The 16,279-nt window shown below is 48.6% G+C and overlaps 1 protein-coding gene across 1 annotated transcript; it reads right to left on the reverse strand.

Annotated features, from left to right (window-relative positions):
- Nucleotides 1-243: 243 nt before the first annotated feature.
- On the reverse strand, nt 244-15,730 carry LOC135815385 (denticleless protein homolog). The gene is made up of 18 exons (XM_065328676.1): nt 15,583-15,730; nt 15,316-15,407; nt 14,198-14,234; nt 12,977-13,072; nt 11,933-12,000; nt 11,286-11,409; nt 10,548-10,616; nt 8,941-9,059; nt 8,179-8,261; nt 5,740-5,843; nt 5,360-5,423; nt 5,010-5,050; nt 4,537-4,603; nt 4,200-4,245; nt 3,311-3,400; nt 3,055-3,092; nt 2,435-2,514; nt 244-1,689 (listed from the first exon to the last, which is right to left on the reverse strand). The coding sequence occupies exons 1-18, from the start codon at nt 15,623-15,625 to the stop codon at nt 794-796; spliced, it is 2,157 nt and encodes a 718-aa protein (XP_065184748.1). The 5' UTR covers nt 15,626-15,730; the 3' UTR covers nt 244-793.
- Nucleotides 15,731-16,279: the final 549 nt, after the last annotated feature.

Below are 16,279 nucleotides of genomic sequence, written 5' to 3' on the forward strand. Positions count from 1 at the left end.
AGTGGGCAGCAAGATAATGGGCATATACACAATCAGCTGGTAGCGAACAAAAATGAAGAGCAAATCGAGCAGAAGAAGAGAAAGTTGGCTACTTCAAAGCAACTGTTGTTAGCAACCGTATTTTTCATGCTATTGAAAAGTAGATAGTAATCAGTATGAACAGAGAATGTGTCTTGTTCAACCTGTTTGGTCACAACAGAGAGTCTTGCTCTCCCCCTAGACACATGCAACACTGGCAGCAGCTGAAGCGCTCCTCGCTTTGCTCACGAAAATGCCATCTACGTACACTCGTACAGAGAACAATTCAAGTGTTAGTGGGCAGCAAGATAATGGGCATATACACAATCAGCTGGTAGCGAACAAAAATGAAGAGCAAATCGAGCAGAAGAAGAGAAAGTTGGCTACTTCAAAGCAACTGTTGTTAGCAACCGTATTTTTCATGCTATTGAAAAGTAGATAGTAATCAGTATGAACAGAGAATGTGTCAGAATCAGATGTGTGATGGGAATATGTTCTCGTGTGTGTGTGTGTGTGTGTGTGTGTGTGTGTGTGTGTGTGTGTGTGTGTGTGTGTGTGTGTCTGCGTGCGTGTCATGAGCAGTGATAGTGACAGTTCGCGGGGTCAAGCAGGCTTATCAAAATCGAAGGAAACTGGAGGAAGTATTTGAAGTTGTTGAAGGTCATAATTTAGGAGAAGAGTGTACACGTACGCCGTGGTTTATGACGGACAGTGTTGCGCGTGTCGCCCAGGAGGGGCATTGGTTAAATGTACATATGCCGTGTCGTCATTTACGCTATTCTGCGGTTGCCATTCGTGGAGCACTGCTTGACAAGGCAGGACTCTCTGGCGAAGGAACGGCAGTGAACGCCATTGGAGACAACAAGTTCTGTCGACACGATGTGGTGGGTGCAGTGCTGGGTGAAGTGGCAACACCAGCAGCACATACCATACCACCCATCGGTGAGGAGGAAGATGGCGACGGTGAAAGGCGCTGCTGCTGAGAGCTTCGTGTCGGCGTAACACGACCGGACGGCGAAGTGAGACCAGTCGCAACCGCTGGCGAAGACGAAGATGATGGTGGCTGGGGTCGGGGACTCAACCACTGCTGGAGCGACGTCAGTTTCGGAGTGCCAGGGGCCTTGTTGGATGAGCTCCTTCCTGCCCTATTGCTGCCACCTGGCGACGTTCTAGAGCGAGACGATGCAGAGAAAACAGGGGTTAGCGCAGTTCTGGTGGACGGCGAGACAGCTGTTCGTGTCGCTGGAGATAGTGGTGTCTTGGGTGTTGTTGGTTGCTGGGTAGTGGTACCAGTACCCGCACTGGATGTGACCACTGTCTGCCGAGAGGGACTCAGCGGAAGTGTGAACATGCGCTTGGCAGGCGGTGGCCCCACGGATGCTCCAGCGACGACCGCTGCTCTGTGCGTAGGCGCACCCTCAGCACCTGTTCTTGCAGGTGCTGCGGCGGCGGCGGAGGTGGCAGCGGACGAGTCCACGGCAATGTTCTCCTTGTCGTCCTGGAACAGAGCAGTGCGACTGGGAGTCACCTTCACAAAGCTGAGCATGGACGCAGTACGCATGCACTTGTCGCGCGACGGTGTCACTTGCCCAGGCTCTCTGCTGGCACTGCCGGCTGCTGCTGCCACTGTGCCATCGCAAGCAGTCGGTGCAACTACAGGCTCTGGTGGAGCTGTGAGGAGGCAATAGAAGGCAATCAACACAAGGCATTAGTGACGTTCAGCAACTCGTTAAATGAGCGTGCAACGAGTTCACGTGTCCCCGACTCGTAATGAACTCGTGAAACCGGTCTCAATTCCCTGTCAGCTGGGCACGGCTTGGAATTTGGAAATGAGTCCGCGGTCCATTCTGAACTCGTTCTGTGAGCCGTCAACACTCTATTGATAGAACAACGCAGCACTCTTCACATCAACTGAGATCATATTCAACTATTCACTGATGGGGTGTGGTCTATAATTGATAGCCACCAATATTCTGAGTCCAGAGGCCCCCTAATCCAGGAAATCAGACAGCCTCGGGGTGTAACGTTACACGGCTGCACAAACTTTATGTGTTCTGTGTCCCTACCATCGCAGCTGCGGACGAGCTCTGGACCCCGGTGGGCTGGATGCGGGGAGTTTGAGGAGACTATGCCTGACCCAGAGCGGACAATGATCAACTGGAAAGATTCCTTTTGAAGTTGTCCCGGTCTTTACGGTGGCACTGTGCACATTGCACTGAGCTTGTGTCCACTATATTTACTACGCACCTCCCCCATTATAGTCGTAGGCAACCTGCTCATTATCGTCAGTGTGTTGTCTGGTGATAAGCCCACTGCCATGAACAGCGGAGTTACAACCACCATTGTGAACTTGTGGCAATGTACCCCCCCCCCCCCCCCCCCCCACCACACACACACACATACACACGTATCTTACCTGCAACAAGTGTGGCTCTGCCGATCAGTCGGGCATCAGACAAGTCGCGGGACAAGAGAGCTGCGGTGTTCTTATGACGCCTGCACTCAGAACAGAACAGGATTAAAGAGAAGAAGTTTGAGAGCGGTGGCCAATGCAGGGGTAAGTACTAAACAAAAAACCTTGAGTATACCACAGTGTTATGTCTTCTGTCCACTGAATCACTATCAACATGGCTTGTTGCACAGAGATAACTCCGTGCTCAAGGATCGACACTTTGGTATATCTTTGGCTTCCTTTGGGCGATTTTCATGATCTTGGGCCTTTTGACTCTGCAAAGTCACAAAGCCGTGGTACAGTCTAGCCTAGCCCCAGGTTCACCACCAAAAAGTCAAACATGGGGTTTTAACTTTTTTTTTAACTTTTTACTTTTCCATTTCAGTGCCCCTGCTCGTTTCAACCATAATTTTTTAAACCTCACTGGATACCCTGGCACCATTCCAATCTTGTTCCATGATAGTAGGTTGCAAAGAAAGAGCAAAACGGATTGCGTAGCTGTGCAGTGTGCGCACACACGCACACACACACGGTACGGCTTCAGACTTTTTTTCTCGCACAGGTGCTAATCCCGTCCAACTCACCACAGTCGCACCGAGCAATCATCGCTACACGTGACAAGCTGCACCAAAGCACACAACATCAAGCGGTGGAAAACAGTGAAGTCAGCAAGGGTTTAGCAACTGGTCCGAGGACACCCGGTGTGCTTCATAATCACATTACACAAAGACTGGGAACGGTTTTTGGACACTTGATGTCCCTTTGCTAAGAAGAGGTTGAAGATGAAGATGATAACACAACAGCAAGAGAGAGAGAGAATATCACCTGCCACACACATACCTGCTCCTGGTTTCCGGGGCAGAACGCAACAGCCATGACTTCTCCCACATGCCCGCTAAGTGCAGCATGAGGAACCTGCGGATGGTTCACCTTCACAACGGACATGGAAACACACAGGGACAGGCCGACTACCATTGTCACAGAGATAACTTTCATACATTGTAACATTAAACGTCTTAAAACGTTTCAGCCACACACCTTCTTACCCTGTATTACAAGCAGCATACAGTCGACTCCTGCTAAAGCAAGCACCAATGTGCAGATTTAGTTGCTTATAGCTGAAGTTCGCTACAGCAGAAATGCACTCACACCATACAAGCAACACTAGTCATGACTGGCATGTGGCCCATGACAGTGTGAGCGCACTTGGATTACGTGCGGCCCTACAAGGTATGGTGCGTTATATACGACAGCTGTTCCCTAGTATGAAGGGTCAATTAAATTCGTATGGGCTTGACCAGAGACATGGACAGTGGTTCGCCGTATCATACAATTTGCTATAATGCAAGTTCGTTATAAGTGGAGTAGAAAAAGTAGGAATGCAGAGCATTGCACGCACACAACAACTACAGTAGGCCAGGTGTGGAGAAACCTACGAGAATAGAACGAAGTGCTCAACGTCATTGTGATGTCACCTGCGTGCACACCCTCTAGACAAGATGGGTGCTTTCAGGAGACTTTTGGGGCTCCGCAGATCTAACACAAAAACCCAGAGTATCACCCACTTCATCCTATAGGTTTGCACACATTGTGTACACATTTCATTATCGGGCAATCGGTCGATTGGATCATGTGTGCTGGTGTTTGCATGTTGAAAAGGTTGGGCAAGAAACAGGAAGTACCCAAAGTATAATAATGTACACCAACAATTTCTGAAAAATTCCAGTACCTGATAGATCAGAGCGTCGCTTTCCATGGACCCCGTTACAAGAAATCTAAGCAAGACAACACGCAAAACAAAGAACAGCGCAATGCATGACATAACAAGTGAACAGAGCAGTCTCCAGTAATCGGGCTAGGGGATTAGAGACGCAACTGGGCGGAAGTGATGCAGACAACACACACACACACACACACACCCACCACCACTACGGATTGGCTGATCACCGGATAGCAATGCCAAGCTAGACATTATGGTATATACAGGTACATGTATATGGAGCTTCACTGCTCGGGCCACAGAACAGGACACAGGCAACGACTACACCCACACGTGTTTCACTCACTGTCCATCCGCACTGAGATCCATCTTGACGTAGTATGAGCCCAGGCCTTGCGACTGGATGGTGGAGACTGCAGGTGCGCATGCAACAGGCGGATAAACACATGCGTTATGCACAGCAGTCGCGGCAACAGTCATAGTGTTAGCTAAAACAAGACACCAGGGTAGAACTGTGGCAGCGATTTTTATGAAGCTGGAAAGCCGTTCAAAGTACCGGTATTCAAACAGACTTTGATGATACCCGCGGTTGCGTACCCACCGGTAACGTATTGTGATTCATTAGACGAGTGCGACGATGCATCATGCAGATACCATGTATCCAGTAGCATACATGTATTTTCACAAAGGATATTGTAAGGACCACAGCATCACGCACATGGACTGTTCCATATACACTCCATATCTCTAGTATTAACTTTACACACACACGCGCACACACACACACACACATACACACACACACACAGAGCCTCTCACCTGGCTTGGGAGAACATGCTGCAATGTCGTAACGGTACACGCTGCACAAAGGGGCAAGTGAGACATTCGCAGAGAGCACAAACTCACGACCATACACTGGAGGCATAAGCTACTTTTACCCACCTAGCTAGTCAACAACAGAAAAGCCATGTACTTTCTTAAAAGTTGAAAATAATACTGCAATGCGATGAACACAGCCTTGAGAGTGAGTGTTTGCCGATTTTAAAAGGATTTCAGACATCCATGTGTAGCTCAATAACAAGGCATACAGCCGCACAGAGGAGACGAGATAGAATACCCAGGCCAGCCATTGGCTGGTGGAGGTTTGCGTGGCAGTCAACACAACTTACACATCATCAGTACAGCTTGCAAACACAGTAGCCTTGATGGGATCCATCACCAGGCCAGTGAAGCCTGCACAACAGGAATTGGTCAAAGATGCGGCGGAGATAAATACATGTAGTTCATCAGTGACAATGCAGCATCACGCAGAATTTGCTACAACAGACCAACAGTCACACACAGTCCCAGTCCCACATGTATACTGCATGTACCACACAGAGCGTATTTAACAAAGCTACAGGAAAAGGCAGAGCTGCTGTTCAAGAGAGAGAGAGAGAGAGAGAGAGAGAGAGAGAGAGAGAGAGAGAGAGAGAGAGAGAGAGAGAGAGAGAGAGAGAGAGAGAGAGAGAGAGAGAGAGAGAGAGAGAGAATTCTGAAGCAGACTCACCATGTTTCCCTTGCCTCCCACCACAGTAGGAAAACGCAGCAGTAGGAGTGGGTACAAGCTGATGGATAGATCTTGGCATACGAATATCCCAAACCTTGATCATTCTGAAGAAGAAGGAAGAAGGAAGAATTTTGTGAGAAAACTGCTACGAGGAAGACTAGTCAATGGACTACCACCTAATTGTCTTGCTTTACTTTAGAAGTAACATGCAGAAAGACGGGTGTAGCATTATATATACTCTGCAATGCGTGGGGAAATCTGCAGGCGAGGAAGTCAACACCATCAGTGCTACATCCCCAGCTGTTGCTGACAAGAGCAGCAAAGCGCGCAAAAACTTCGGTCTTCACCTACCCCAGCGCGCTACAAGTACAGAAAATTGAAGAAGAGTTCAAGCCTTACAAGCAAGTCAGGCACTAACACTACAGGTATACTACAGCGCTGCTCAATGAAATCCAGTCGCGTCACGCGCCAGTTCACAGCCCAGTGTTCGCGGGTCTAGGGCTGCGCAACGCCCGGCGCGTACTTGAGCGACGTGACTGGATTTCATTGAGCAGCACTGTACATAGGTGTTGCTCAGCAGTACTGAATAGGCACGGCGTAAGACGCGACAGATAGACAAGACGCGGAAACATCGCCAAAGGTGCAACATAGTCGGGCGTAAGACACGACAGATAGACAAGACGCGGAAACATCGCCAAAGGTGCAACATAGTCGGGCGTAAGACACGACAGATAGACAAGACGCGGAAACATCGCCAAAGATGCAACATAGTCATCCATGGCATGGGTTGGTGGGGGTGGTGGGGGCACAGGATACTACATGGTTAAAGGGGAAGTCCGGTGAAAAATTTAAATTTCAGGGTCGGTAGAGTTTTGGGCGCTGAGTCGAATGGTGTTGGTCCCACGTGTCTCTGCCAAAGCGTTCTCGAGATATTTCCGTTTGAAAAACTGAGTTTCGGGGGCTGCGCCATGACGTCATGCGGCCGCGCCACACCCTCCGCAACGTCATAGCGTGCAGCTAGGTCAAAAGGAGTGCGTGAAAGCAATAGTGTCAGTGCTATTTCAAATGATTTGGCGACTGATATTAGGTGGTGCAAGCGACCCCGAAGACCTAACTCCTTGTGAGAGTGAGGATGCAGCCATGGCTGACCTTCATGAGTTTGGTCTGGCGCTGAGAACCTCGGTATTCAGCTGAAGAAATGGCCGCGCGGGCCGGTCAAGAGTGAGCGCTACTGAGTTTCCGACTGATGAAGAAGCAGCAGCTATTGCAGACGAGGCTGATATAATTATCAGATCGCTGGAGAGCAGGGTCGCCAAAATGGAGAAGAGTGATGCGAGTACTCTAAATGTTGTTCCATACCGATTCGCTTAGACTCCAGTAGCCTGGCACATGGTGATGTTTTGGTGCGAACTTGGCATATTTCGGACTACTCAATTTGAGAACAGTGCAGGCTCTTTGAACCACGGGCACGGCTCTCCGCTCGCAACGCTATGGAATCTGAAAGTTCTAGGTCCGGGAGCTGTTCGCTGTTTTGTCACTTGTCACGGTTGTGCACTCATCGCTGTAGCAAAAAATAATGAGGCGGGACTGGAGCGGAAAACTAAAATTTTCTTTCTCAAAGCACAACCACCGGCACCGGCAAGGAGAAACGCACGTAACGTCGTTCTCTGACCACATGAACTGATACGAGTGTAGTACATGACAAGTCTGTGTACGTGTGTTGACTAGTTTTTGAGTCTTGTGACTCGAGTCTTGTTGTAGCTACCCCTGCACGGCAGTGCGCGAGTAGTTCCGTGTGTGAGTTTGTTGACTGCACTACAGCTAGCATGCACGCAGCGCATTGCTAGAGCCGTAGAGGCCTTGCTGACGGAAAAAGTCCAACTCGGAAACGGCTAAAATACGGTATAACCTCGAGGTTTACCGAGCTGAAAATCACAAGGAAAGTAGTGTTTGTAACACTGAATCGAATGGTCTTGGTCCGAAGAAGCGGCGACAAACGGTTCCCCAATCGAACGCGCTCCGAATATGGCCATTTTGTACACAACTAGATGGTGTGGCTACCTGGCTGCACGCTGTGACGTCATCACCTGGATCTGGGTGATGTGCGCTCAAATTCGCGCTTGTTCGATTGGGCGTATCTGACGAACCATAGGCCGCAGCCTCCTCGGACAAAGACCATTCGACTCAGCGACCCGAACTCTACGGACTGTGAAATTTAAATTTTTCACCGGACTTCCCCTTTAAACCTGCAGGCATAGGGTGTCAGTAAGGTCTGAGCACTTTCAAGGCGAGCTATACCAAGCTCTCTGGAGACTGCAATAAAAACATGCGTATGCACAAATGCATGCATGTGCACATACATCCTTACACACGCACACGCGCACACAAACAAACACACACCCATGCAAGCAGGCAAACAGTGAGCCACCAGGCACCTACCCATCACCACCACCAGCTGACACGATACAGCGATCATCGCGAAACAGCACTGCAGTTACACTCTGCCTGCCAGCCGTTTCCGCCTTCATTGCCGCACACAGTCAAATATCAAGTACAACACACAAACGACAATGCTATTAGTGGCACTGCTGGTAAATGCACAGCGCTGTGTGTGTGTGTGTGCACGTGCACGTGTGTGTGCAAGACGAGCCTCCAGCCTCTGCTCATATACCGTAAAAGTCTGTAAATAAGTACCTGCCCGAAAGAAATACTTCTTTTGGCTCTGTCTGTTGAAGTCAAGTCAAGCCCGATAAACATACTGCCCGAAATAAGTACCGGTACGATGCGCACATGCAGCACGTAGCATGTACATCGACATGAAAATGATTTCTCCACTACACACAAGCCAGGTCCGAAAGTTAGTTCGTGCCCGAAAGTCAGTACCCGCCCGAAAGTTAGTACGGGTGTAGTCACTAAATTCGAAAGTAAATACGTACTTATTTACGGACTTTTACGGTACCACTGAAACCAGGACTGATCAGCTAGGCCCGGCTGTGGCCGCTCAACTATTATAAACTGGGATCACAAGATGCCACACCCATTATAATAATTGTTTTGCTCAACGAGCAAAATTGATGCAAGATTATATAGGTACAGGAGAGAGCCCTGCACAAAGGACAACAGCCACATCAAACAATTACCTACCAAGAGCTCTCGCACATGGAGCACATACACACACACACGCAGTCACCAAAGACACACCTGGCTACGGTTAGAGCGCTTTAGAGACGGCCGAGCACTGGTACTGGACGCTGCCATGCCGAGTGAGCTGTGAGCGTTGAACAGCTGAGAGCAAGGCTTTACCTGGTAAGGTTGATCACCTGTGTGGCACAGGGAAAACAATAAGAGAGTTCACACACGACATACACATACATACACCATGTACACACAGTCAAACAGTAGTAGACCCAAACAGGCATCGTCGCTTCTTTTGCCATCAAAATCACACCGGGCGTGTGTACACACACAGACAACACACGCCACTGCCAGCACCAGCGTAACCACCACTGGCACACTACGTGAAGCACATCTGGGCCACCACAACCCTCATTCACAGACAGGCTTTCAAAAATGTACGAATAATAATAATAATAATAATAATAATAAACACAGCTCGCATCTTCCCTGAACCTGTTAGACAGGAGCAGAGTCGACGCATCTGTCAACAGTGTCAAGCCAAGTTAGTCTATCTCCTGCAGCTTGGAGAGCGCTCTCCACGGAGAGATCCGCTGCCTTCAGGTCGTGCCGAATCGTATCTACCCACCGCAATGGCGGACGGCCACGGTTTTTTTTTATGTCGTTTGTGTTGATTGATAGCTCCAGTGCTTGGAACGAGGCGGATTCCGGACCCTCTCGCACCACATGGCCAAACCACAGCAGCCTGCGTCGCCGACATGTGGCACTAACTGGAGATTGTACGAATGGCCTGCATTAATACATGTACAGTAGGTATCGGTTATAGCGTGGGTGTTTGAAAAACTACTTTCTATTCTTATTTCCGATATTTCTTACACACGATAAATCAAGTGTGACATATCATGTGCATGTGCGCAGAGGCAGGAAGATCATCGTACATGCGGCTGGTCATTGTCGCGTACGCGATCTCCACATTTAATATTGAAACCTAAAACATTTACACACGTTACGTAATTTCTCGCAGCACGTGAGCTCTCATGTTTTGATAACCAAGGCGCATGCTTGCGCTTCTGGGCCTTTTTTTCTCTTTGCTCGTTTTGGAAAAGAGAGAGAGAGAGAGAATCCCGAAGAGTTTGGAGTAATTGGAGTGTATGTGCCCTATGATTGGAGTGACGGAGAGAGATCTAGAGTGTGAGATTTAGAGGCTGGTGAGAGAAGGTGCATGAGCCGTAATTGGAGTAGTAGTCCATTGAGTGTGATAGTTTTATAAGTAAGGTACATTTCAGTCTTACTTCTCTCCCGACAGTCATAGTCACATAGGCTTACCATGTGGCTATGCAACATGAGTTACATGACCACAACAGTTGAACCTGCAGCACTGCGACCCAACGCGAGTCAGATCGGAACTGAATTGGACGGATATTATATTATTATCACTACAGGCGATATACTTTGTACTAATCTGGTATGTTTTGCTACACAAAGTCCATTCTTAGGACCGATATATTCTACTGTACGATAAAATTGCTTGCAAGAATAAGTGTGCACTTGAAATCCATGTTATGATTATGAAAACATGAGAGTTCATTCTTGTAGGCAGTATATTCTTTTACACGACCACGCTATAACCCATACGCACTGTACATGCGGCGAAACACAAATATGCCTCTTACCAGCAGACCGATTTACTCTCAGATCCCACAGCATGATGTGGCCATCACGTGCACCGGATGCAAACACCACTGAAACAACACAAACACCACAAGCAACGCCGGCGATGAAACTCCATGCAGGAAACGTACAATAGCAAAGTACAGTAAAAGCTGTCAAGGCGGCCGCTCGGATAAGGCGACCACCTGTCCTAGAAGACCACTGGAGCCATGACCAAGGGATGCTATTTCCAGTCAATTGGCCCTGGATAAGGAGACCACCTGACAGCAGAGACCACATTTTGAAGGTCCCTTGAGCGGTAGCCGTAGACAGGTTTCACACATCATTCACAGTGGAGCCTCTGACACCTGACTAGATGACTGGGATTCAACATTGACCTTTGAACGTGGATGTGACCGTCCCCGAGTGGTGCCCCTTTGCGGAGTAATGAAAGTGTAGAAAATGAAATTGCTTGCTCTATTGTGACTGACAACTGGGTCACAAGTGTGACTATTTAGTCCTGCAGGAGTACTGTACATATGTGTGTGTGTGGGGGGGGGGGGGGGGGGGATTCCTACAAATGCACCAGTACCAGCAGAAACACGCACACAACTATGACCACAACAAAAAGAAGAAAAAGAGTGCATCTCCCTTTGTTTTCCATCTCGGGCACATCATGTTGAGCGAGGCCAGATGGTTATTACAATGTAGTACATGGAACGCATCTGCTTGGGGGAACGCTTCATGTTCAAAGGACTTACTCGGTTCTTCTTGGCAAAAGCTGACCGACTTCACGCTGCCAGAATGTCCAGCAAAGGTAGCCAGTGGCGAGTTGGTCCTGGCACAGTCCCAAAGATGAATCTTCTGATCACCGGATGCAGTGAGCTGAGTGTGCAGCAGCAGCAGGGGACAACGAGAAGAGACGAACAAGACAAGAGATCAGATGAGGGGCAAAAGACCAATACCCCACCCGACGACTAGTCGGACAGCAAGCATCACAAGGGATCAGCTATCAACGCACACAGCCCAGGATACGCGACATATTTCGATATGACCACGCGACAAAGATCTATCAGCAAGCATTGCAGGAAGGGGGATTGCCAGGCCCGGGCCCGGACAAACCCAGTCAACACGTGAGAAGATCAACAGAAGAAGCACTACACGGAGCACTAGATTTCGAAAATCCACGCTGAGCAGGTTTTCTGGACCAAGGGTGTATGTATGTGCGCAGCGAGAACCAGTCACCAAGGGATGCATGCAAGTACGCGCAAACAGTGTACAGAACACAAGACAGAGAGTGGGTAAACGTGGGATCATAGATCCGAATCATACGACTCCAGTTACCGTATTGCACACATCACATCATACGACTCCAGTTATCGTATTGCACACATCACAGGCAGCGTACCAGTTTAGCCTCGCCATCCACCGGCATCCAGGCCAGATCAAAGACAGCATTGCTGTGGGCTTCCCATGCTGTGCACGCACCAACACAGGGCAGAACAGAGCAACGGTTGCAGCGACACCAACAACGAGAATGGCTGTGCACGCTAGATGCTACCATACACACGTAATATCCTGCACAGATGACAGTAGTACATGTAGCAGCTAAGCTAATACAGCGGAACATGTGCAAACCCCATGCCGGTGCACTGCATGGTAAACCAGCCTTCATAGACAGGAGGCTTTGCTCCCCAAGTCAGAATGCATGTTGAGGGATGGTGTTGAGGCCTGAGGCAGCGGGTCTCCTAACTTTTAAAAGACAGGTGGCCTCTTAATTGCAGTGGTAGCTCAACAGTTTTCACTGGACAGCGCATGCTAGTACCGTAAAGTACCGCCAGAGCGCCCCGTCTCGCGAGAGCGCCCCACCTTGATTTTACAGCCAGAGAAAGGAAAATCGTATGGCAGAGTGCAATGAAGTGTGTACGATGTGAGAATCTTAGTGTACTAAGGTCACACTTGGCAGGTTTTGTGTGGAGCTTGTGTCCTCTTGAAGGTACGGATTGACTGCAAAACGTGCAATATGTGTACAAGGTTCATGTCGTATGACCTACAGACAGCAGACCACCTCCACAATACGACCACGAAAGGATGAGATGGTGGGGCGCTCTGGCGGTACTTTACGGTAATGGCCAGAGAGACTATCGCGACAACAAACCTGAGAGTATAGTAGACTACTGAACACCACGTGTACGTACTAAGTCAACAACTCATTTCAGTACTTCTCACACTTTTGAAGTACAACAAATATTACTCTGGGTCACAACAAGTCTCTGCAGTTGGCTGGTCCTGTCTTACCAACTCCTACAGTATGCTCTCAGCGGGGAATGCAATGCAGTTCGCATTTGTCTCATGTTCAGATTGATACGGCAATGGGGTGTACGACACCCATGCTCAACAATAGAGAGCTAGCATAGCAAGCATAGGCACAAACGATCACAGAGGAACATACAGCCTTCCAGCGCTTTGCACAGTGGCCGGCGAATGTCATACAGGCTCAGAACACCGGCTTCGTCAGCCGTTGCCATGAACGCTCCATCCCGAATCCCTGCAGTGGCGAGAGTTACAAGACGTGAGAAAAGAAAGAAACGTCCAGGAATGGCCACCAGAGTGTATGCCTCCTCGTCTGGAATTTTGTCTCGCACTCATTCTGGTGAGCAGTGCAAAATGGGTCCACAGTTTATATAACACGCACGCGCGCACACATACACACAAGTACGTACACGCACAGGCACTCACACACGGAGCGCACAGCAACTTCCACAAAACTTCAGGCACGATGTAACAGCAGAGGTATGCATTGAATGCAACCGAGCGACATTACAGCTTACAGGGGCATCGGAACCGGTGCGGCAGAACAATTTCATCTTGGGATTTTTGAAGCAACGGAATATGGGTTATTTGGGCCCAATTTCCCTAAAAATACCTCGGGGGAGGACCCCTGACCCTCCACCCATTCATGGCTGCACCAATGTCGAATACCATCCGACGCTCCTGGCTTATCTACACCTGTGGTCTCTTTTCCACATCCGGGACGTAGAAAATATTGTTATGTAACGTATGTACCACACTCACGTATGTACCACACATTGTGTAACGTATGTACCACACTCACATTATGTAACGTATGTACCACACTCACATTATGTAACGTATCTACAATGCTGCCAAACCGTCCGATTTTTCGGACAGTGTCCGATTTTCGAAGGCTCTTCCGAAAAACCGGTCCGAAAAGGGAAACGTCCGAAAAACAGCCAAAATGTCGGAGATCATTACTTTCATATGCAGAAGTCCTGTACTTTCACTTTTCAACGCAACTGAAGGCACAAATCACATTTGCTTCTAAAAAGGCTGCGCTTGGCTGTGGAAGTGCAAAGTAACATGCCTGGATCAGGCTGGATGGCATGTACACTGACAGTCTATACAGAGTCAGTGTACGACCACACTCATCATTACAAAATTCATGACAACTCCGGGGTTACCATGGCAACAAAGCGAATTTTCATGGTGTTTTAGGCGATATTTTGAATTCTCTGTAAAAAAATTGCCGAGGAGAAAAATTCGCACCATGTGGCCAGCCTTGACGGTGAAGGGTGTCCGATTTGGGGCGAAAATTATTTGGCAGCACTGTATCTACCACACCCATATTATGTAACTTATCTACCACACTCACATTTGCTGAACCTGCAAGTAAGTGGCGGGGTGTCGCTCTGAAAACACACAATAAAAAAACGAAATCCAAGAAATGCAGGGAGTCAGCATCAAATCTACTCAGTCCTGGACCATGCAAGACCAGGACACCAAGTACTCGTAAGCAGTGAGTATGTCGCAGAAGAGCTGCTGGAAAATTGCCAACATCACCTTGAGTCAGATTCCCATTCCAGTGGGATGGAGGAGGAATTGACCGTGATTGGCCCGTATGTTGTAGTCTTTTGGACACTGAGTCGACTTGTTTTGGTCCGAAAAGGCTGCGATGTAGCTTTCGGCCCTTATTCCCAAGCGAACACGGTTGAATAAGCGGTCAAGTGCTCATGCATACACCAGTCACCTGGTCACCGCGCCTGCAGGGTACAACTTTCACACCAAGATTCAACTCGAGTTCAACTCGAGTGACAGGAACGCGCCCAAACAGGCTGTAAGTTGTGCCCTGCAGGCACGGTGACTGGTGTACGCATGAACAAGTGACCGCTTATCAACCATGTTTGATTGGGAATAAGGGACGAATGCTGCATTGCAGCCTTCTCGGACCAAAACCAGTCGACTCAGCGTCCAAAGGACTACAACATATGGGCCAATCGCGGTCATCCGTGCTTTTATAAGAACGAAATGGCGCTTTTAGTGACATTTTGCGTACAAATCCCCATCTAGTAGGGCACAGTCACCCAGCTTCGGTGGAAGTGGCGAGTTCGATTGGGAATAAAGGAGGAAGGGAGCGTCTCGGGTTCCTCGGACCAAGACCATTCGACGCAGCACCCCCAAGACTACAACGGGTGAAAACTTGATTTGAGGCTTAACTTCCCCTTTAAATTGGCGGACCAAGCAACACAGCACAACGCTGATTTTGTCATGTGTTAGTTACTATCACGTACAGTCACATAGCGATGGGAGTGTTGGTCTAGTACTCTCTGTAGGATGATTTAAATGGTTCCGTAATTTTATGTTATGTGTTACGTGTCTATACACTATGCCAGGTAGATTTCATCTCTGCACTGCGACGATTAGACGCCTCGAACGAACACCACAATCGACTGTGCACATGTCCTCATGTACAGATAACTTGTCAGAACTCACCAACGATATATTGTGCCCGTTGCTGGTGATTATCTCATCGTGCTCACGACACTGGAACCCTTCCAGGTATCGGCAGGGCACGGCAATTCGATCTAGTACAGGATTCACAGCAGATATGAAATGTGCTCAATGACTGAGGAGAATGTATTACAACACAAAGGCGAGCAGATAGCTGATGGCGTGGCGTGCAGCAGCAAGATGAATATAGCCCAGGCCAGATGAAAGAATCGCGTCTTGAAGGTGACAGTGGGAATATGACTGTATTACCTCGCTTCCTATAGAGTTGCCTTTGACGAAGAAACTGAGCCATGTCACTTCGCTGAAGTCTCCGATATAACAATACTCCACAGCAAATCAGCAAAACATTGGACTGTTGTAGAGTTCAGACAACTCACTGTGCGAAGCTGGCTTGTCTTTCCCGCGGTTCCAGAAGAAGACGATGATTGGCTGCAACCATAGTGATACCCATGCTGTCGGGCCACGCGGTGAGCTCTGCAGCAGTGCAGGGCCCGGGGAAATCCCTTGTAAGTGCAGGAATGTGTGGTAAAAAAAAGACGATCGAGTTTTGAGTTCGAATGCATGCTACGGTGAGTGTACGACTAGACTGCACTGGTCTGTAGTGTAGAACAGGAGGTAGATCTACTACAATAGGTAGCTTGTACAGTACTAGTAGTACCAATCAGGGAGTACATGTAGTACAATAATTATTGTACTACTCCCTGGTACCAATCAATAGTGCAAGGCAAGATCAAGAGTACATAACCATGATAACCTGGGGTGTGTACTCTTGCTTGTACCAAGACTGCAAGAGGCAAGCGCAAGACTACAAGAGTACAATCATAAACTGTGATTCCTCCTCGTCCTCCGATTTCATGAGATTCCCTCCATGGACACCCATTTATCTTTGGAATATCTATTACTGTATTTGACTACTATAAATAATGATGTATAATATACATGTACA

Source organism: Sycon ciliatum, chromosome 4 (assembly GCF_964019385.1).
Source record: "Sycon ciliatum chromosome 4, ocSycCili1.1, whole genome shotgun sequence".
NCBI lineage: Eukaryota > Metazoa > Porifera > Calcarea > Leucosolenida > Sycettidae > Sycon > Sycon ciliatum.

Bases quoted from the DNA above. Each gene is read 5' to 3' on its own strand.
- LOC135815385 (XM_065328676.1), bottom strand. From the start codon at position 15,625: ATGGCTCAGTTTCTTCGTCAAAGGCAACTCTATAGGAAGCGAG. The intron at 14,235-15,315 runs GTGAGTTCTGAC...GTGTGTTTTCAG, and splicing joins ACGGGCACAATATATCGTTG to AGCGACACCCCGCCACTTAC. The intron at 3,093-3,310 runs GTATGTGTGTGG...GCTTTGGTGCAG, and splicing joins GCCCCGGAAACCAGGAGCAG to CTTGTCACGTGTAGCGATGA.